At 43.6% G+C, this 22,037-nt stretch overlaps 1 protein-coding gene across 1 annotated transcript in view; it reads right to left on the bottom strand.

Annotated features, from left to right (window-relative positions):
- Positions 1-21,185, bottom strand: part of PHACTR3 (phosphatase and actin regulator 3) — a 55,582-nt gene extending 34,397 nt beyond the window's left edge. The window contains exons 1-7 of the mRNA XM_026092013.1: positions 21,176-21,185; positions 17,773-17,934; positions 16,790-16,867; positions 12,271-12,453; positions 6,934-7,137; positions 2,768-3,032; positions 1,585-1,832 (exon numbers count right to left, since the gene is read on the bottom strand). Of these exons, the coding sequence (XP_025947798.1) occupies positions 1,585-1,832; positions 2,768-3,032; positions 6,934-7,137; positions 12,271-12,453; positions 16,790-16,867; positions 17,773-17,929 (1,135 nt within the window). The 5' untranslated portion in view covers positions 17,930-17,934; positions 21,176-21,185. The remainder of the gene's footprint in view (positions 1-1,584; positions 1,833-2,767; positions 3,033-6,933; positions 7,138-12,270; positions 12,454-16,789; positions 16,868-17,772; positions 17,935-21,175) is intronic.
- Positions 21,186-22,037: the final 852 nt, after the last annotated feature.

Genomic DNA, 22,037 nt, shown 5'->3' with positions numbered 1-22,037 from the left:
CGAATGAAAGAGCGAATGCTGGCACAAGCAGTGCCACCCAGTGTCAAGGACAGCAATGCCTTTTTTGCATCCCCCCTCACAGTGAGTGTTGAGTGTGGTATCTCCAGGGCTGCTGCCTCCTCCGGGGCTGGTACACACATCCCATGCTCAGACCTCTGTGGTTTAAGCCACTGTGTTTCCCAACTTGCCGTGTGCCCATCTGCRGCAGCCTCTTCAGACACCAAAAGCTGAAACTTTGCATGGGCCGTGTTTGTGCTGTGCCCCTAAAATGAGCCTGAACTCATGGCAAGCACTGGGCTTGTACAAGCGATTAGGTCTTTTGCAAATGCATGTTCTGCAAGGACAAGGTTTAGGGGGGGAAAAAAAGGGAGGGGGACAGGAATGCTATGGTGATCTTCAGACATTTTAAATAAAATGATTTTAGGCATAAGCTTGTCTTAGACTAGCTTGGGGATAATCCTACCTCTAAGCTTTGGAGGCGTATGGAACTGKTTTTTTGGTGTGGAGTCTGCAGAGACTGAAGTTTAGGTGTGCAGAGATTTGAATGCCAGAGTGAGAGAAATTATTTAGGAGGAAGAAGGCTGTGTAATTATGAACAAAAGAATGAGAGAAAATTCTTCCCCAAAATGATTTTTGTTGAAGTCAGAAAGTGTTTTGCAGGTTGTGTGAAAAGGTTGTGTTCATATCTGGGGCCTCTTTATCAAAAGATATGCAATCTTTGGGTGCTTTCTTTCCCAGGTAAATACTAATCTGTATGTAATCACCACATTATCTCATTTCATAAAAAAAACTGAGTTTTTCAGCCTTTCAAATAAGGCATCTAATTGCCTCTCTACATATCTACCTGTGCCCATCTCCTGTTAGCACGCCGTCATGAGAACTGGAGAAGTGAGTCTGTACATGCTTCCGGGCCCCTGAGATTTTAAATTTGGATTCTTAACCTTATTCAATAAAACATTCAAAAATGTATCAGCCCCACCTCATTATATTCCCCAATCAGTCCTATAAGCTTTTCTATCCAGCTTCTACATTTTTGCAGTGCTCATATGTCACTCAAAAATGTATTTACTATATTTTCTACTACCAGAAGATTATTCTTCTAAACTTCTAGCAAGCATGCCCTACCCACTTATAGTACATGACCAGTTATGCTCAATACATAAGCCATTGTGATTTTTAAAAGGTGATTTTTATTTTTTAAGTTAACCTTTATGTACAGAAATTATACAAGGGATTCTCTTTTGTTCTGCTGACCATGAGATGTTGCTTCTGCAAGTGCTGCCATTCAGATGTGGTGGTGCAAAGGGTACATAAGTAACTGAAAGGGTAATGAATATTGACTTATCACCGTATCTCTAAATGCCCTCCTAGTATGCAGTGCCTGCCGAGACAGACATGACCACAGTCACTATGACTCAAACCTAACCATAGCTTTTCACCAAGATTCCTTGCAAAAGGTGACAGAGGAACAACAACAGAGGAATTTATACTGCTGAATATTTTCTGTTGCATGCTACCATGTTTAGAGCATTTCTTTAGGCTACAATAGTATATCATTATAAGATAAAAACTGACTTTCCTTACCAGAAATAATGGAGTCATTCAAAACTTCTTCATCCTGATAAAAAACAGAGTCTTCCTTGAGCTCTGAGTTCATGATCATGTTTTCTTTGTTCTCATCCGACTCTTTAACTGAGTTCCGCTTATTTTCCGAATCGCTGCTGTAACTCAGTGAGTTCTCCTTTTCTTTGTTGCGCTCAATGCTAGATGTTCTGGCTGGACGGACGTCCACTCTCTTTTTTGGAGAGCCTTTGCTTTCTCTTCCGTGGAAGCTGTGGGTGGAAGGTACACATCCCAGTGTTTAGAAAAGACATTTTATTGCCACAGTAGGGACTTATCATCATATCAGAATGAGCAGAATGTCCTCATAAAGACCAGAGCAGAGAGTTCAACAGGGGACAGTGCAAGATGGCATTGTCAAGGCTGTGTTGAGAATGACTAAAGCAGCTCTACTTTTCAATCTTTGTCATAAAGATAAGCTACAGGCAGGTAGTGACTAATATATTTCTTTGATATATAACCACGTGCTATACTGTATTGATTAAAATAAACACACAGCATGTCCTCCTAACGTAAATTCATTCTGATAGTTTTTGATCATGACAGAGGTTTAACAGAAACCTGTTAAATAATACAGTATGAATCCATTCCCCCGACAATAGCTGTTACGGACCTGAGAAATGTTTACAACTTAACTCCAAAGCTCTATGAAGGAAAAGGTTATCTCTGTCCTTCTCTAATATAGAGGAGGCTGTATTATGAAAACCATACAAAGTACCCAACGTACTCCCACACAACCAGTTGCATTAAAAAAATGTATACCATGTATGCCTTTGTATAAGCCAAGAGACATATACTGAAACAACAGCACTTCACACAYAAAAAGTACTTTTAGCAGGGTTTGCCTGGAGTACACTAACTTGGTAGGATAAAATCAAATCAAGGATTATCAAATGATTCTACCTATTTGAAAACCTACTTCCATGTCACAGTAGCCTTCTTATAATGGAAGAACATACTTTGAAGTAACTGCCAAATGAAGCATTTTAACCAGGAATGGATGTTCAAAATAGTGACATCAAGAAGACAAATCTAAGCTGTAGGAGTGGACAAAATGTTAATAACAAGGTAGGAATGTTTTCCARGAAAAAAGATGTAATGGAATGACTCTCCTTGCACACACGCATAGCCAAGGGGCATTAGGTACCTGTCCTGCCGGTGTTTGGTGGCCAGAGCCCGATGGAGTTCTTCAATGACTCTGCTGGGGGGTAAAGGCAGGTGGACAGCAGCCAGGTGAGGGGAACCAGTTGGTGTCGTTACCTGTCCTCTGACATGGGAATCAGAGCTTTTCTGGCCAGAGGGATGGAAGAGGGCAGCTTGTCCTGAGATTTGGGAGGAACCAACAATGACATAATTCTTCAGGATAGTGGAAGGAGGAGATTTCATGGCTGGGTCATCTATTTCGCTTCCTGCTGTCAAAAGACAAAAGGATAGGAGGTCATGCAATGCTGCTTGGGTTTTTTGTGCACAAAGCATGTGCTGAGCTTAAATTGTTTGTTTGAATAGAGGAAAATGGTGATGTTCTGTTTTTGCCTAAGGGGACCTGGTTATGCTGAGTAACTGTCTGAATTTGAAAGGCTTATACTACACAGATTTGATCTAGAAAAATAGGTACTTCCCCATTTCCTCTCTTTCCCACACTGTCAGATGCTCCTTTTTCCAAGTCCGTCAATGTATTCTTGATTGCCAGTGCTGTTCCTCCTAACCACTGATGGCCTGTACTGCAGTGGCTTTCCAGTCTAGCACTTTCTCTGCTGAACTCTGGCAGACTGTATTAAAATTTATGCACTCTGGTTCTCAGTCAGGACAAAATGTACCAGTGTCTATTATCTGCTCCTCTGTGATTGCTGCACAGCTTAGACCTCTGTCTTTCATATGCCAGCTGAGGAAATGCCAAAATCATTATAGTATGAGGATAACACTCACTTAACAAAACTTGCCATCCAAATGAAATCCAGATGAAATATGTATTGAGCACTAAGAAGGGAAAAGAAGGGTGGAGCAATGTTTTACAAACCTTTTTTACCCTCAGATTCAGACTTTTTTTCCATGCCATTTATTATTGGAAGCTAGACTTTGATCTATACATTTCTCTGGCACCTCAGTCCACAACACACTAGGCGTTTCCCTGGTTTTAACCATGGTAGTTTCATACTCTAAGATACCTGAACATCTGGCCTAAAAAAGATGATTATTAGTTTTTCTGTTCTGCAGTTCTCTTCTCCTTTCCCCTTTCCCTTATTTTTTTATCCCAAGCTTCCGGCATATGGCATACGGCAGCAGTTCAGTCTGAGTGTGGATAGGCAGTGAGCTTTTCTCATATAAAAGGATGTTTCTTTTCTCTTGTTGCCACCTAGTGTTGTAAATACAAATTTAAACTGACACAGYTTGTACAGCTTTTGTACAGACTTGTTTTCACAGACCCTTCTTACTATTTTCACTTACTTTGGGATAAATCCTTCAGTTCATAGGAGAAAGAAACTTCTGTTTCTGCCTAGAGCATACCTAACATTCCCATGTAAAAAGGACGTGCTTCCTTAGGAGCATGGTAACTTACCAGAGAACTGGAGAGGCCAAAAGCAGGTTTGACTATGAACCTCAGTTATTTCATATATCCTGTCAGAACCAGCATCCTGCATCATAGTCTTCACTCAACTGCACCGGTAGCTGCCTTTTCACAGATACCCTGCCGCAAATCTGGTATAGCCCCACCAGGGCAGCCATGGGTACAGAGCTGGGCATCTGGAGTTTGGGGAGCAGAATCACTGAGGGCAACAGCAAAAGCAGAAGTGGGAAGGAGAGCTCCTGCAGCCCCAACCAAAATCAACCTCACAGATTTGAGACAGTGACAACGCTAAGTCTAGTCTCTTTTTTTCCTATGTGGGGTGGGGAGGAGAGTGTTCTTCAACTAGGAGACTTATATCCACAATACAATCTTCTCTCTCTCTCTCTTTTTTTTTTTCTCCTTTGAGAGACCTGATTTTCTAATTTTTGGAAGGCATTTTTGCACATTTCCCTCCTTCCAACCCAGAACTGTAACCAACAGCCAGAGCTTCATCCATCTCTCTGCATCCAAGCAAGAGGGATGAAGTTAGTCCAGAAGTGACCCTATTTCAAATCTAAAAATGTCTGAAAGCAGAGGAACATCTAAGGTGCCCAGTGCCTTGGAGGTGAGACACCTTCCCACCCCACAGCTCCTCCTGCACTGATCAGGATAGTCCTGGCAGCCAGGAGACAGCCAACCTCTGCTAAACATTTCTTCTGCGCTCAAGGGGGTTTTGATTATGTGCTACTGAGCAAATGCATAGAAGATGTTTATAATCAATCATTGTCCACTGAATCATAGCCCAAGGGGATGAAAAAACACTTCCAAAGTCATGTTCTGCCTCTGCGCCATGGGAGAGAGTTGCCGTGTTCTCTCAGAGCAAGAACCCCAGGTTCAGCTCAGCCCCAGAGCAGGAAGGGAGAACACTCAGTGTTATCTTTATACTTGCTTCTTCCTGGAACAGGCCAAGGCCAATTCTGTCCTCATTGCAGCTCAGGCCAATATTGAGAGTTTCCTTAAATCACACCTTATTTGTCCTAATAACAGCTGTTCAGTGAATAATCTTGCAAAGTGATGTCTTGGCACCTTGCCCTGTTCCCCCTCTGCCTATGATTAATTGATGCTTGGCTTATTCATCGCTCCTCYGCTAACAGCATCTCTAGCATTGTTAAGGGGAAAAAAATCCGAACACAAAAGAGCTTTTCAACCTCTTTGTCTTCCTTTCCTTTCATAATCAGTCTTTGTTTCTCTCTCCCCATATGTTCTGATGCCCTTTCACTCGCTGACAGTATTTGTTTAGTCTTAACTTACCACTGCCTCCACATCCATGAAAAAATGTATAATCGCTGTTGAAAAAAAGTCTATAGTTATTGGACTCATTCAGAAAATTCAGTATTGTTCTTTGTGGAAAATTTAGATAAGAATGAAATACCAAAACTCAGAGTATCTTGGATGTTAGCTGAAATACTTTAGTTAAGCAGCAAAATATCTAGACTCAGAATGCTGTGAAGTGCCTGGTGGAGCTGTCATCTCATTACCCATCTCATGGGTCAGGTTTTCTGAATGGCCTACATCTCACACGGCGCATGGCCTTTCCATCAGTCAAGCAAAGGCAAAGGGGTGTCCTAGCTGTGCCTCTTCGTGCTGCAAGATGGAAGACGCTGCTAGAGCCTGACCCATAGCAGAGAATGGCAATGTGAGCAACAGCTCCCAAGGAGCATTGTGATACCATTTTGAATCAAACTCCCATTTAAACTCCGATGGGTTCTAAGCATGGACAAAACATGGGAAACAAACTCTAGTAATTTTCCTCAAAAAGACTGAAAACYCCAATGTTTTCCATCAGCTCCAGTGGTCAGATCACTGTGCCTGTCTGAGCTTTTGTTTCCTGGCGACTTTGAAAACCCTTTTTGGGTGCCAGAGGATGAGTATGGATGTAAATCAGGGCTGTGAGAATGGCTGTCATTTAAAAGTCTAAATACCCAATGGATCTGGCATTTAGACACCAGGACTTGATTCTAATTTGCAATAAGGCCCTTTTAACTGCTTTTACCATGCGTAGAGGCCCTAAAATTGGAACAAACTAAAATCATATTCATTTTAACACCCTTTCTGTACTGCCAGAATGTTAGAAAATGTAACAACATTGGCAATACATTAGAAAATCAGGCCCAGAGGATTTGCTGTTGAAACTTTCAATGAAATCTGGCATGGAGGATTGCTTTGTGGAAGCCAGGTGTATCACTTATGTGCTGCTCTGTGTAATTAGACCAGATTTCATAGCTCTAATTTAGACCCACCCTGGAGAGCAAACCCTTCAGACAGAAACCTCCACAGAACCTATTGCCTTGAACTTGCTTTTGGCTGTTGTACCGTTATCCAGCCAGGATTCTAGGTAATGAAAACATTTAAATCTTCCTTGTGTTTTATGGCATATCAGTATGACCATCTGATTCAGCAGATGTTTGCAGTTGGTTTGTTTTGTTCTACATGTGGTTAGTGCAATAGATTTGCAACAAATAATCCCCTGAGCGATTCAGATATATATGTAAAGTACAAAGATCAGTGCTTTGTTATCAGGCAGCCAGACCGCTCGGTTCCTGGAAATCATTAGCATGCTGTTCATTCRGTATGACTAGCCTGAGTCTTAGTAGCTTGTGGCAAAAGGCTTAAAAAAGGATGTAAGGAAAAAAAACCTGATATATTGTACTGTTGGGTGAACAATGCACAAAGGATGGGAGAGCCTTTACTGACCAGCAATGACTGACCTGTTACGCTCTTTGTGATTTTGGAGATTGCCTTAGACGGTGGAGCTGGGAGCAATGGAGGGCTGGGAAGCTGTGCTGGGTTTCTTTCTGTCTGTTTCTGGGGAGAATCTGTGGATTCAGAAACAAGTAAGGCTTGTGGACTGTCTTCAGTTGCTGGCAGGCTGGCATCTTCTAATTCTTCCGTGGGTGCTGAAGGTTTCTTGGCTAGTAGAAGGATGAGTAAAATTAATGGAACATGAAGTTAATAATTCTGATAGGCCAGGGGACAATGCCAGGAACATTCAGAAAAACAGAACACATGGCACACAGCTAGAAGCACTTCTTTTCCATAGTGAAAATAATTAATGTGTGAAATAGCCTACCAGCCACGGCAGGTAAAGAATAAAATGTATGAAGATATTGAAGAAATGTTAGTTTTGATGTTCCTGAGAAAACTGCTGAGCCTTGCTTACTTTCCATTTCCCCTTAAAACCCTTTTCCCTCGCTCTTTTTTTTTTTTCAATAATGAAAACAGTGAGGTAAAGCAACTTTTGAGAACTGCAGTGTATTTTCTTAGAGTTCAACGGCAATGACACAAAGTTGCTGAATGAGTATTGCCTGTGCTAGGAACAGACAAGCAAAGGGCAAAGAGTGTCTAATCTGTAGCATTACCTGAACGCTCGCTTTACAACTGTTTGTTGCACATGTTTATTTGGACATTTTAGCTTTAATCTTATTTAATATATGACTTCAACTTGCATCCCAAGTCTTCTCTTATTGCACCTGATTCCAGAGCTGTTACACCTCTCCTGAGGTTGAAGCTGTTAACCAAGAGCAGCCTGTCATGGAAAGGTTTKCCCCTGGATCTCAGCAATCCGTGTGGAACAGAGAGCAGACTTTGAGGTGAAGTGCCTAAGGAAAGATTCAATCAATCACCAAAGCCTCTATTTGAGGTGGTGAAGCAGTGCTTGTTTCAGGACTGTCTGCTGAAAGATGGCAGAAGTGCTCGCTCTTGAAAGAAGTCAGGACAGGCTGAATCACTGAGCAGCTTCTCAGACTGGCCTGGCTGTGATGGGGGCACAGGGGGAGCGAGGCTAAAGCAGGAATTAGTTGGAATTTTGGTGGTTAAGTCCAAAATTAACATCCTTGAATCCCGCTCAGGTCCCTGCTGACTCTGGAGGTGCGTAAACTCACACAGGGCCTCACTGTTTGCCTTGTGCACACTGCGTATGTCTAGATCTYTGCCTTGGGAGGTCTGTGATTGACCTTCCCCTCAGCATGAGAGACATCAAAACCAGAGCTCGCACGAGGAGCACCTAGTCCCTGCGTCTCTCCTTTCCTCCTGCCTCTGGGCAGCTAAGACTCCATGAAATGCTGGCAGACAGAGGAAGCAAGAAGGAATATTTCTCTGAGACTTAATGATTGAACTAGAGAGGGGGAAGTTCTGGGTTTAAAAAAACTCACCTCAGCACTGTTTTGTTTGTTTGGTTTTACATGTAATGAATATTTAATAGTCAGGACAGCGGAGAAAGTGATTATCTATGAAAGCTCAGAGGATGAGTTTGTCCTCCTAGGTTTGGAAATAGATGGTCCGGTGACAGGTGAGGTTTCAGAGGCATCYATTTAGGGTGGATAAATGACAAGTCTCATATCTTCTAGCAGTCTGGATTGTCTAAACAAAGTGCCACTTCCTCTGCACCACCCCAAAGCATCTCCTAAAAACTCACAACAGTGGGCATCCACGGCTACCACATCACAAGCCTTTTCTTGGCTCAGTTTTATGTCTTGTTTGGAATACAAACTCTTTGTGTTAATGAACAAACAGCATCCTCGCATTCAGAGTGCATGGGGAGGCACCAGAGCACTGAGGCAGTTGGAAACAACAGTATTGGCAAGATAATAGCATTTAATTTGTTGACAAACAGATTAATGAGTATGCCTAGAAGGAGAAGAATGAGCATTTATCATTCAAGAAAGACAGGGAAGTACGATAAATATGCATTGTTAGAGGATTTCTTGTAAAATTTGGCTTGGTAGGAAAGCTGCCTTATGTGATAGTTGCCTCAATTAAAAAAAAAAAAAAAGTTTTCTTTTAAGTATACATTCCTAGGGAAATGCCTTGTTTTAGGCTAGCATCACTAYGTATTGTTCTAGGCTAGAATCACTATGTACTTTTGTGCCTACCACACAGAAAAATTTGGAATCGAGGTAGAGAAAAATCAAGTCACTAATGAGTTACATTACAAAAAGATCAAGAGCTCCAGTAGATATTAGTAATTTAATAGGAAAATTAGTCAGACTCTGATGCTTTGAGCAATACTTTCTTCTGCCAGTAACTTCCCTGAAGTCAACAGGCCTCCCTGTGGCTCGAGGTACCATTTAGCACAAATGAAAGCGAGCAGCCCCCGTGGGGCCTTGCCTGCAGAGAACGCAGATCCAAAATACGCTTGGCTGCGGGCAAACAGATCTGCTGGTTTCTAAACTCCATCCTATTCAGAGATTGCTACCACAAAAACAAACTGGYGTTGTGTGCTGTTGTCTGGTAACGTCCATTTTACATTCCCTGCAAAGAACGGTTTGCTTATTTTTTTTATGTGGTGGTTTCTGTTAATAATAGCATGCTCAGAGTCTAAAGGCAGACCTGAGTCTTGAGTACACAAACCTATTAACAGATTTCATACTGCAGAGTGAATATCAACCTATTGAACATATTTCAAGGGCTCAGCACTAGACTCCTTGGCAGAGTAGCTAATTATTCATGGAGTACCACTTGTCAAAATGCCATCTCGCTCCTAGGTAGAAATTGTCCCCTGGGAGAGCCCCCAAGCCCTTTGGCTAGGTTAGGTGGGAAAAATTGCCCTGTCTCTGCCTAGGCTGTTCTTTTTCTGTGTATTAGCCAAACATGGTCTCTACAAATATTTCCTTTTGTTCCCTCCTCTTCCTCTCCCTGGCCTTCATCCCACGTCCTCAGAATGAAATACAACATAGGGACTTGAATATATAGCAAATATATTCATTTTGTTTCTATCTGGTCAAATACTCAGATAAATTTGTGGAAGGACCCCTACTGAATTGGGCCTGAATTGAACCCAAGGATAAACATTATTACAGATTTAGCACCTTTTCTCTGACAAATTTGAAGAGCTTACCCACCCAATGCCTTTCCTAAGGTAGACACACTGGAGAGAGGAAGGCTGGAATGCACAGACAGGGGAAAATTAGCACAGGAGGAATAGATTGGCAATAATTATTTTAGAAGCCAGAGGTCGCTGATGAAGGAGGTAGGAGGACTTCCAACAAATGGGAGTGGAGTCTCCCAGAGCAGGGAGACAGGAGAATGTAACTCCACTGCTATTTTCTTGAGGCTGGAAAAATGATACCTCTCTTAAGGGAGGAAATGCAGAAGACAGGAAAGGTTATGCCAGGGAGACAATAAAAAGAACTAGCATTAGAAAGGGACATAAGAAATAGGGATGATTCAGAAATAAAATCTAAAGCCTTGATCCACAAATTAAAATGGAGTAGAAGTTTGGGKTTTTTTTAATTATAGTACTATGCTTTGCAGAGCCATGAGGTTAAATACCTGATACCTTATTTGTGCCATTTTTCCAGGATAATCTGTCCTGCCCCAATGAAAGAACTAGAAGTACAGAGAAATTTGCTTAGTGGTATAGAATGGAATGCTGTAGAAAATGTGTTATTACCAGTAACAGTAGTGCCTGAAGGATTTTGGTCAAGATTTGGATCTCATTGTTCTAAACACTGGGCAAGAACAGGGAGATGCATGGGTCTTGCCCCAGTAAATTTTCAGTGTGATACAAAGGCAAACACAGCAATACAGGCTAGAGTTTGGAGAGAAAGGAAAAGAGCAATAAGGRCATATGTTAATAAAAGCTGTCAATGTCCAATTCTCTTTCATCTTTTTTTTGAGAGAAGTAAGAGAAAGGATAAATCTCTAGAAGCCCACATGTAGCAAATCTGTTTTGGGATATTTCTTCATGAAGTAATACATGTAGTTGAAACGAAGAAAGTGATGGAAAGGTGTTCCTGAGCTTAAAAAAATCTTTGCAGTGAGCAGTCATGAAAAGGGAAAGGTACTTGTTGGGAGACAGAAGAGTTTCTATTGTCAAAGCAATTAAGAGGAGTAGAGCTAGAAGTGCAGTTCCCACGTAGGTCAGAAAAGCAATATTATATAAAAGCAAAACAGTAAAAGGAACAAAATTTCATGAGTCATGGGAATGGAAAGGGCAGGAGGAGAAGGAAGTGGGAAAGTATAATGCTAAGAAATGGAGAACCCTTCAAAGAATGATTTCCATTAGGAGCTGCTGAAGCAGTGCGAAGGCATCAGCAGACAGCGTAGCCTAGTGAGCCCCAGCAGGTAGGGGTGGGATTGGTGAATGTGGCCAGGGGCCTGAACCCCAAGGAGCACAGGGTGTGAAGAGGTGGCATGGAGAGAAAAAGACAACCAGGGCAGGTGGAGAAGACATAAAGATCAGCCAGATGGGATGGGCAGGAAGATCTGTAATCACTATGTCGCACTCTTCACAAAACTAGGATAAAGCATGGGTTGCTTCAGCTTTGCATTTCTTGATGTCAGGAATGGAAACCCTCCAGCTGCTTGGTTGTCCCTGGCTGCACCGGTCCAAGGAACTGCTCTTGTGCTGAACTTCGCCGGAGTACAGTGGCAATCAGGCCATATTTGCCTCACTGTACCTCCCACACCGGGTGCCTGGAGAACGGTCCCTGCTCTCATAGCTAAGCTATCGTAAACAGTCCATTAGGTCAGCTTTTCTCTGCTATAGCAGTGTGAAACAAACTCAAAACTCAGGTTTGCAGTCTGAGCTGAGGTATGTTTTGTGGATGTTTGCATGAAAGGAACTTGGTTTAGCAGCAGGTACGGGTTTATCTTTGCTCCTGGTATTGAACTTCTCTGGTATTTGCAGGATGGTGTAGATAGGTGATGACATGGACAGTGAGGGGTGTGCATGGATGTTGTTCTCCCATGCCAGGACAAGCAACTTCAGCTTTGACACAGAAGTCTGAGAAATGTTTTTAAGAGTTTGTTTTGTCTTCACAGCAGTAACTGCTAATACCAAAGGGGCGCCATGCCCACACTGGATTGTCTCATAATCCAACTAATCCCATTACGCCCAGCTTTGTGTGGTCCCTCAGTATAGTAGCAGTCTCAAAAAGTCACTGTTTTTAAGTACAGATTGCTAGCCTAGGAAGGGGGGGCGCTGAGCTGAACAAGGTGCTCTGACCCTCTAATACACTGACATATTTGGCTCCTCGTGCAGCAGCTAAGCAAAAAATTTTTTTTAACATTTTCTATTCTGTTTAATATTTTATATCCAATACCTGCATCTTCTTTCAGCTCATCCAAGTGCAGCTCCTCCCCAAGCGAGGTCACGTTTGTTGGGGCTGCTGTCGTACTCTCTTGCTGCACCTCTTCTGAAGCAAGCGCCTGGCACGCAGGCACCGGAGGGTCACTCTGCATTGCTCTTGTGGCATCGTCACCAGTGCAGGCTTTGCCTTCAGTATCTAAAACACCAAATAATTTAATGTTAACTCAACCACGAGCAGTGAAAGCTGAAACTCCCTGCTATCCTCTTTAGAAGTGCGTGCCTAAAAGCTGCTGGTAATGTCGCAGTGCTGAGGGGACTGAGATTTGTCTTACGGCAGCATCTGATTTCTAATGGTGCTGAGCACCTGTAATGCAAAACTTGTGGAGGTCAGCCCATCTGGATACTAATATCCAACCAGTTTTCTAGACAGGACATCTTTTCCTGTGGACAGCCAGCAGCCTGGACAAACGGTCATCGTACTTGTACAAGAAGTTCACTGTATGCTGAAAGCATCTGCTGTGCAGGGGATGGGCACATGTATGGGAAATCAGAGGTGTCCAGGAGCCAGGAATCCCTTGCACAAGCAGAGCTCATGGTGCGGCACGTGCTCAGGTTGGTCCGACATGTCAGAGTCGTGTTGGGCTCTATGCACGACACGCTGCCATCCAGGACTGCCCCAGGAGAAACGCTGGAGCCTTAATGAAGACAGCGCTGCTAATATTCCCGGCAGACTGTAGGTTTTGAGCGCAGTATTAGTTCCTCAGCTTTCAAAAGCGTGTCTTGTGTGACTGAGCTGATCAGAAATTCAAATCCCTCTTCATGCAGACCTAGAAACTGCTCTCTTTGCTTACGCTGAAAGATTTCTGTGCCAGTGATCCCTGCAGCTGTACGCATCCTGATGACTGAAGCTTTTCTAGTATTCTCCTCCTATTCAGGCAAGATTCCTCAGAATACAAACTATCCTCTTTTACTTCCTGACTGTCTCAAAATTTACAAAGTCAACATCACTATTGCAAACCCAAGCAATTACTCCCCACCGTAGCCAGCGCTCTGCACTGACAGACAGGTCTGCTGCACACCCCGACCTCCTCGCCTGTATTTCGCAGCCCTAGACGCTCCTTTCTGGAAGTGCCTGACACGGCTGTGTTCTCTTGCAACGATAGCACGACAAGTTTCTTGAACACTGATTTAAAATAATGAGCGTTCACAGCTATCTCCTTTTTAATACTGTTTAGACAATCCGCGGAGTAATTTACTGCCCTTTTGAGTCAGGGTATCAGATTTTGGCCCAGGGATGCTGCGGAACGGATGCAGTATTTTTGTAAGCTGAGCTCACCCAGCCTGCCTCATAATCACGTTTGGTGAAAAGTTACTGTTCTTAAAATAGCCCCTGCAGTAGCACAGTTGCTATGATACAGGAAAGGGGAGGGGGGAAAAAGTTCATTGCCTACATTTCAGCTCGTTGTGGAGCCAGCCTATACATAACCATTGGTGTATTAACAGCTGCCTGCGTTATTTGACAGGCAGCTCTTATCTGTCAGGGCTGTAAGTACAGCTACATTTGATCAGATTTGTGCTCACCGTGAGGAGGAATAGGGGGGAAAGCTCCCTAAACGTTTTCAAGGTAGCTCTGCTTTGCRAGTTGCTCCCATCCGTCAGAGTGGCAAGCCGCTGACGGCTGTGCCACGGTAAAGCTGCAGACAGAGATATTAGTTCGTTTACATCCCTGCCTATGGAAAGGGTAACGACTAACGAGTAATGACAAGTAGAAGAGAGCCCCATTGAAGAATTTCTATTGAGGAGCGTCTGGGACTCACAACAGTGATGCTCCTGGTCAGAAACGAGCAGCTCATGCTTAAATCGATGTGAATATGCTGCTTTGATTTGCAGYGGGTCTTAATGCTGTATTTTAGAGGTAGTCAGGGGACAGGAGAAAGTATAGACCTTAGATCTAGCAGCGAGGAAAGTAGCAGAGAGCCTTGGGAATTGCAAAGTGATCTGAAGAAGAAGCAGGGCCRTAATTTAGTTGGGAACGAATCTCACCATATTGCAGATTCTGCACCCTGCAGCTTCTAGGATGCAAGTGGGTTCCCTTGAGTGAAGCTGTATTTCAGGGTCTGGGAGTTAACGAAAGGCACAGCAGCTGCCAGAGGCCGGCTCCTGCCCAGCCACGGCGCGGATGARGGAGCGGTGGGGTGTGTGTGCGAGCAGAGGGGGGCTCGGGGTTAGGTGGAGAGTAGCGAGGGGCAGGAGGGTCCGGGCAGCGCAGCTCCAGCTGCCACCGCGCAGCATCTGGGCAGCTGAGCCTTGGGGTTGTGTGAGGAGAAAGGGTGACATGACCYGCTAGGATGAGTCATTGCCGAAGCAAGGACGGCACAGTTTCACCCTGGGCCGCTCACAGACTGATGCAAACTCTGCGCTAGCTGTGTGGTTTGCTCGGAGCCAAACAGTCCGGTTCCAAATGCTGGGGTTTCGGCTGCCCGCCCGACCTTACGCTTCGAAACTGGAGTGTGACACAGCTGTTGGAAACGCACGAAGCAGATTTGCAGTTGTCTCAGACGTGAGCTTCATCCCTGTTTGGACTATTTTGCGAAAGTGAGCACAACCCAGACCCCTGGAAGCGGAGTAGAGCCTGATGAAATAGAGGGATTTAAGGATTTACTCTAGTCCCTTTGGCATAGTACTGCTGCTTTGACAGTTGCAACGTACTGCATAAATGAGGACTTAGCCTTGAAACTGCTGCCACTCTAGCTCAGTCCAAGTAGGGCACTAATCATTTACTGAGAATTATTTGGGTCAATTTTTGATACCATTAATAAGCTGCTTCTGCTAATAATACAATAAAAAAACCCTGGAGATTCACAAAACTCTTTGTGTAAAGAAAAATAACTTGCAGGCTGCTGCAATGTCCTTCAAGTGACTGTTAGCCACTCTTTCCTTTCTGAGCAACAGGGCGGTCCTGTAAATTTGTTTGATGTTTGTGGAGCTCTGTGCAACTGTGTAACGGACAGGTAGGAAGAAAAACCTAGAGAGTCTGCTTGTAGCTGCCATTTAAAAGCACAGCTTGTCATCACTCCTCATGGACTAGATGTATTTATCCTAATGATATTTTTAAAATGATCTGGCAACTTAGCATCTTATATTTTCCTCCCAAATAGTTCTTTATGACAAGGAAAATCTATTCCAGTTATTATTATTACCRTTTAATGTGCTCTACAGAAGGTTTTTTTACTGCTCTTCCACACTGCTCTAACTACCCATGTCTTCAAATTCATGGATTACTGAGAACTTTCATACCCCTGGCAGAACTGGGGAACGTGTTTTTTTTCTATCCAGTAGTGCTACTATGCTAATAGGGCAAATAATTGTCCAGAATGATGAGAGACAGAAACGGTTCAATGGACAGGAATTAAAAATGAGCCTTTTAAAAACTTCCATTTTAGAATAAGCTGATGGTTTGATAGATTTTATGTCTTCAACATAAAACTTCTATTAAAAGATATCCAATAAAATAATATGATAATTGCCTTACTGCAATGAAAAAAAAAATCCTGTTTAAAATGCTCTTTTTCTGACTTCAGTTGCTCGGTTACACTGCAGCGTGCCGTCAGCGAGTGTYGTCCTGAAGGCTATTTTTAGGCCTGGGATTTCTTTTGTACAAAGAAACTCAATTACTGGTTTCAAAGAACATCATTTCTGTCTATCGGATTGGTCAAACTCAAAAGGCCGGTCTGCCTTCATGACAGTACTTTGTGCTATAAAGTTTTCAAAGATGGAATTCTTTTTAGCTCTGTTTAGATGGAAATGGCAATGGCAATATTGCCCGTAACACTAGGAGCTCACTTGATCTCGCAGGATGCTTCTCCTGATCGCTGTCTCCCTTGATCAGATAGCGGCGTCCGTCAGGGCTGCGGAGCCCTGACCACAGTCCTTGTCCATGTTTGTGACTCTTCATCATCTTTCATTCAGTGACTTCTGCTGAGCCTGGTTTGCACTTAGGAAAGCTTTAAAATGACACTACCAAATGCTTCGTTTTTCCATGTGATCAAAAAACAGGCAGAATGATAATATGTTTTGTCACAAACTTGGTTTACCAGAAAGATAGCTGAAAACATCACATTAGTATCATGTTATAAGATTTGGATTCAGGGACTACACATGCTAACTTCCCTGCTGAATGCATCTGTATGCTTACATTTATGTTTACACCAGCTTTAACAGTTTCTTGGCAGTTGGATTTAGGTAGGTTTAAAGCAGTTGCATAAAACATAGGTACTAGCTCACATTTGTACCAATGCATAAAAACAGTGAAGCTGGAATTGCATTCAAGACGGTAAAACATCAAAAATCAAACTTCATGGACTGACTGCAGCAGGCAGGAATTTGAACAGACAACTGCTTAATTCAGATACTGACTTTTCCTCATTGTGTTCAAGGTTTTCCTTTTTATTTGATTGTCAGCTTCCTTCTCTTGCAATTATGTGTTTCCTGTTGTCCAGAAAATGATAAGAGAGATGAGAATTTTTACTTACCCTGTTCCATCATCTCCAGGAGGCCTTTCTTAATGAGTTCATCCCGACCTTGCCGTGCTGTCATCTTCTTCTCCAACACTGCAAGAAGTTGTAGCGTGACACAGAGCACTGGTTAACAGCAGGGCATGCATATAACTGAGTGAGAAAGCTGCAACAAGGAATTCCCTCTACTCTTGACTGCAGCATGCTTGTACAGAACTGCAAGGATCTTGTTTTGGGGAGCATAGATGTGACTGGTCAGCCTGCCTGTGCCCTTTCCTTTTTTAAAACAACAGTATAATCACCCATAGGTAGAGTGGAGATTTACGCCCTAACCTGCTGCCTGATCACGCTGGTGATAAGAATAATTTCACACAGGATAACAGGGGGCTACCGTAGCCTTCGTGCTGTTAACTGCAGTGTCGGAGCTGCTGCAGCAAGCGGCTTCCTTTGCTGTGACGCTCCAGAGTGCCCGGGCAAGTGCAGCAAATTGCACCATCGAACCTTAGGAAAAGGCAAGTGAGTCTGTGTCTCCGCTGATCTCTTGGGGCACCACTGGCGACAAGCGAGAGCACGCACTGCTCTCGGCTGCTCCGTCACTGCAGACACAGCTGCTGGAGGGAAGGCATTTTACATGGTGTAGCTCCCTCCTGTCACTTTTCATAATGTTACTGCGACCTACATAATCTTCACCCCAAATAAAAGGGGTGATGATCTGTGGGGCCGTAAATGTGACCTATTTTGGAGAAGAGAAGGTCCATGAAAAACAGTCTGTGTTGAAGCTCATGCTTTGCTCTTGTATTTGACCTGTTCTTTGAAATGTATTATATTGTGTTATATAGGAAGTCAGACTATAAGGGCCCTTTCTAGGCTTAAATGTTATTAATCTATAACCTGCTGAAATCTCTGAATTAAGTTTAGACCAGGTAATCATTAATGTTGCCAATGTAAACAAATTCTGCCCAAGGAAAGCTTTGCCTTTTGCTGCCTCATGCCCATCCTACCTGCAGATGTCTGCTTTAGCTTCTCATTTTTCTTTTTCCGCCACTTCCACGGTTTGAAGATCCTGCCCAGCGTTGCCAGTTTGCTGTTCCTCCTCACTGGTGGAGTTCGAATCCCTGAGACCAGGTAGTCAGAACGCATTGCAGGGGACTGCTCCATCTCATCTGAGCAGGGGAGACAGGAGAGCTCGTGGTTAGATAGTGCCCTGCAGCGCAGGCTTCATAAGGAAGGCTTGCGGCGGTGCCCAGCTGAGGAGCGTTCAGTCGAGCAGTGCAAGACTTTGAGAGAAAGTCACTGCGCTGCTAAAGCACGTGGCCAGGCTGAGGGGAGCCAGACAGAGACGTCTAACGTCGTTGTGCCAGCCTGGTGCTTCCTCCCGGCTGCTCGCCGGGCTACCGTCTTGCACGGTACCTGTCTGGATGCCAAATATTAGAGTAACTCTGCTGCCCTCCCTCAGGGATCTGTCAGGGTTATTAGTCTGGCCTTAGGGAAGGGGTTGTGCTGCATTTGTACACCCTTTGCGTACTCCACCGCTCTCCCGACTCTGTGCCTGTTACTCACGGAGGTGATGGTGTTACTGTACCCCAAGGCTGTGTGTAGCTTTGCTTTGCAGCCCTCTGCAACACGGGGAGCCAGGAGCTCCCGCAAGCTTTAGTAGGAGCAGTAGAAACCTAACACATCTGTAAATAAGGCCAATAAAGTCTCCAGTTAAACATGTAAAATTAATGTTCCCTTAGAAAAATTCAGACCAAAAGCCTTTACGAAAAGCTGAGAGAAAGTGTGAGAAAGCTAAGGGCTCTTCTGCTTTCCCAGCTTCTAACTCTGTTCTCAGGCCACAGGATATTGCTGCCTTTTCAATGAACTCTCCTCACATGTGCTGATGGACTAATGCAAATCTTTTATATAAGAATAGCTTGTTTGATATATGCTACGTAAGTAAAATCTCTGACTATTGTGCAAATGTTCCTTGAGGAAGCTAAGGGGAAAATTCTTTCCCTTTTGTCCAGCCAAGCCACAGCAACTCACAGATAATGCTTCAGCCAGAAAAGCAGTTTAGGTATTTTTAATAGTTTGTCTTCAAAATAGGTTGTTAGTTTTGCTTATAAACAAGTCTTGTATGAAACAATACATACAGACCAGTGGCGGTTGTGTGCTAGCCAGTACCATGAAAGAAAGCAGCACAGGTCCATAAATGGGGATATTGATGGCTTTATTGAGATTTGTGCGCGAGCACCAATACAGTAATTGTTAAAAGAGAAACTGCCCTCAGTCGTCAGACGTGTTATATGAATAAAAGCTGAATGACAATTGTTTTTTTCCAACAATCAGTTATAATTTAAATGAGCAATGTGGAGCTATGAACATACGTACATTTCCAAGTTATTTCTCTCTGAAACAGCAGCATTTATCATAAATTGCTTTATGACTGCAAGATAAAAACTATACACTGTCTTCTAGGCTTTGTTTTTAAGTTAACAGGGTGAAAATGCTTAAATCACAGCATGGAGGTGGGGGTATCCAAGTAAACAGGAAACAAATTTTGGAAGATTTTTAAACACAGCAGGGGAATGAATACATTTCTCCTCTTCCATTTAATTTTGAAAATATTGGTAATAGAGATGAATCATTAAGTGGAGACAAACTAAAAAATTGGCCATATTAGCTGTCAGAACAGAGAAAAGGTTGTAACAATTTTTCCTCTCTCATTGTGCATGCCCAAATTCTACATTTAGAATTTCTAATTTCTATTTCTAAATTCTACTGAATTTGGAGCATCTTTTGTTTCATTGCATTCTCCTGGGGTTTATCTTGATCTTTAAATTTAATATATATTTAAAATATACCTAAAATATATTTTGCCTTTGAAAGAATGGTGTCTACCAAAGATGATATTTATGAATTACAGTTTGGAGGTCAGTATTAAGAAGCAGAAAACAGAAGCTAGCAAGGACCCTAGTATATAAGAAGGGCAGTAGCTTATGGACACCGGCTAGATTGCCAAGATATCACGGGTTGCTCCTTTCCTAATTGCATATTCGGAAATGAGAAGTATCACGGAAATAAGCTTTGATGCAGTAGAGCTGCTTGATTACAGAGATGGCAATGAGAAAGGAAAATGGCACAAAGTGGCTCTGCTATTAATCTGCTATTATGATGACTTTCAAGCTGTAATAGAAGCCTCAGAAAATAGCATTTGGCCATTGCTTGTGACAACCATTGAGTAGCAATGGAAATGTTCACGGAATTAGCTGATCTTAAAAAAGTCGTAGATCAGACTAAATCTGAACCTCGTCCCTGGAAAGGACTGTGGAGTAGGACAGCTCAGCTGTCCCTGTCCTTGCTTGCGAGACTGCTCAAACACTTCCTACCGTCCCGGGAATTTCTCAAGCATGTAAGTGAGGATTAAATAAGCAGCTGATTTAAAACAGTGTCTTGGCAAGTTGCTGATCCTGCTGCATTTCATTCAGGATGTAGGTGTCTGCAAAGTGGCTTTGGCATCACCCACATGTTTTATCGAGCACTGGTAGCATGAGATCACTTCACCATTTTTGCCAGATACAGGGGATCTAGACAGAACCAGGAAATCATTCAAACCCAGACCTGTGCGTCTCTAGCAATGTTTGTTTGTTGTCCCAGATGTTCCCCTAAGAACGAGAATGAGGGGGTGCTGCAAAGGCACTGAGTATTCCCTAAGCGCTCTGCAGCGATCGACGTTTCCATAGTTTTCATCAGCCCTGTAAACTGCATTTCTTCCATCCCCCTCTGCCCTGTTGGTTGTGCAAATGCAGAGATTTATCCCTTTAGACTTAAGCTGCGGTCCTCTGAAGTACAGCTAGAGCTCAAACGTCAAAGAAGGAAGAGGGGCTAAAACAAATGTTCCAGCGGAGGTTTTCATGGGCTTTTTTAGCTCTATTAATGTTTCTCACATAGTACAGAGAGTTCTTAAGCAAATGGTTTTATCACCTGGTACATTCTCACCATATGCAGTTCCTACACTGTGCATTTGGAGAGATGGACACAAATAAAAATAGATAGAGACACTGTAAGACAGATGTCCTCAAGTCATAAATAACGAGGAAATGGTCTCACTGGCAATACGAATCACAAGGAAGCTTTTGGAGCTCCTCATTCCCAGTCAGTTCATTTTTCCTGTGTTGTGGGTTGCCTGCCTGCGAGATAAGAAGTTGACAGCACAAAAGCAGTTCCCACGTGCAGCCCTGACTACCGGAGTAACAGGCACACCTCAGCATCAGCCAGTTTCCGCAGCCAGCAAGCTGTGAAGATTTGCCAACCCTCCAACTGCTCTCTGAAATATTCAGCACATTTTCTAATCTGCAGTCAATATTTTAATTATGCTAACTGTACGGTGGAATAACGCGGTTATTTCTCCCAGAGCCTGATAGCCTGGTGCCGGGCCACGCAGTTACGTAGAGGGTGTCTGTGAAATGCAAACAGCCAAGAGCCAAACTGGTTCCTCCGAATCAGCAGGGAGAAACGAGCAACAGCTTAACTGGCAGCGTAATGCGGAAGGATGAGGGACAGTGTGCACAGGGCCAAGGGGGCACAAGCTTAACCCGAGCTTAATCCATGGCACAAGCTTAACCTGAGCTTAACCCACAGCACAAGCTTAACCTACCTCAAGCTTAACCCTACCTAACACAGGCAGGCCAGACTCTGCTTGGCCATCCCTGCTCACACAGGCCAGTTGGTCGCACACCGTCCTGCGAGGAGACGGTCGTCAGCCCTGTGGGGCCAAAGAGGTTTGCTCCGACTGGAGCTTGCTGGGGGTTTTGTTTTTTGGGGTTTTTTTCCCCTCTCCTCCTGAAATTGGTTTCAAGTCCTTGCTGTACCTTGTTCAGGGAGGGCAAAGGCTTTCATGCTGGAGATCCAGAATCAAAACAAGCTTCTCATACATGATACAGTTGTCATCTACTCCATGTGTGTGAGAGGAATGGAAATGAATGTGAATGAATGTGGCTGCTCCCTTACTGATCATGCCGGGCCAGTGCTCCTCACCGTGCTAGCTGGGGTAATTGCTAGGGCTCCTGACGCCGGCCAGCGGTGGGACTGGTTTGATGTCTGAGACACCCCCAGTCAGGCTAGGGGAGAGGTTCTGAACTAACGGGCTCTGCTCGGGACTGCAGAATAAACCATGCAACAGAGAGGAAAAGAGCAAACTGTAATGTTCATTACATCTGGCCGCAGGGCCTGGTCCCCCCGAGAGTCTGAGTATCTGCAGCTTTGGTTTACTTCAGCAGCAGTTGCG

Source organism: Apteryx rowi, unplaced genomic scaffold (assembly GCF_003343035.1).
Source record: "Apteryx rowi isolate R43461 unplaced genomic scaffold, aptRow1 scaffold_0, whole genome shotgun sequence".
Lineage (NCBI taxonomy): Eukaryota > Metazoa > Chordata > Aves > Apterygiformes > Apterygidae > Apteryx > Apteryx rowi.
The sequence above is the reverse complement of the archived record's forward strand: the minus strand, read 5'-3'. Positions and strand labels throughout refer to the sequence as shown.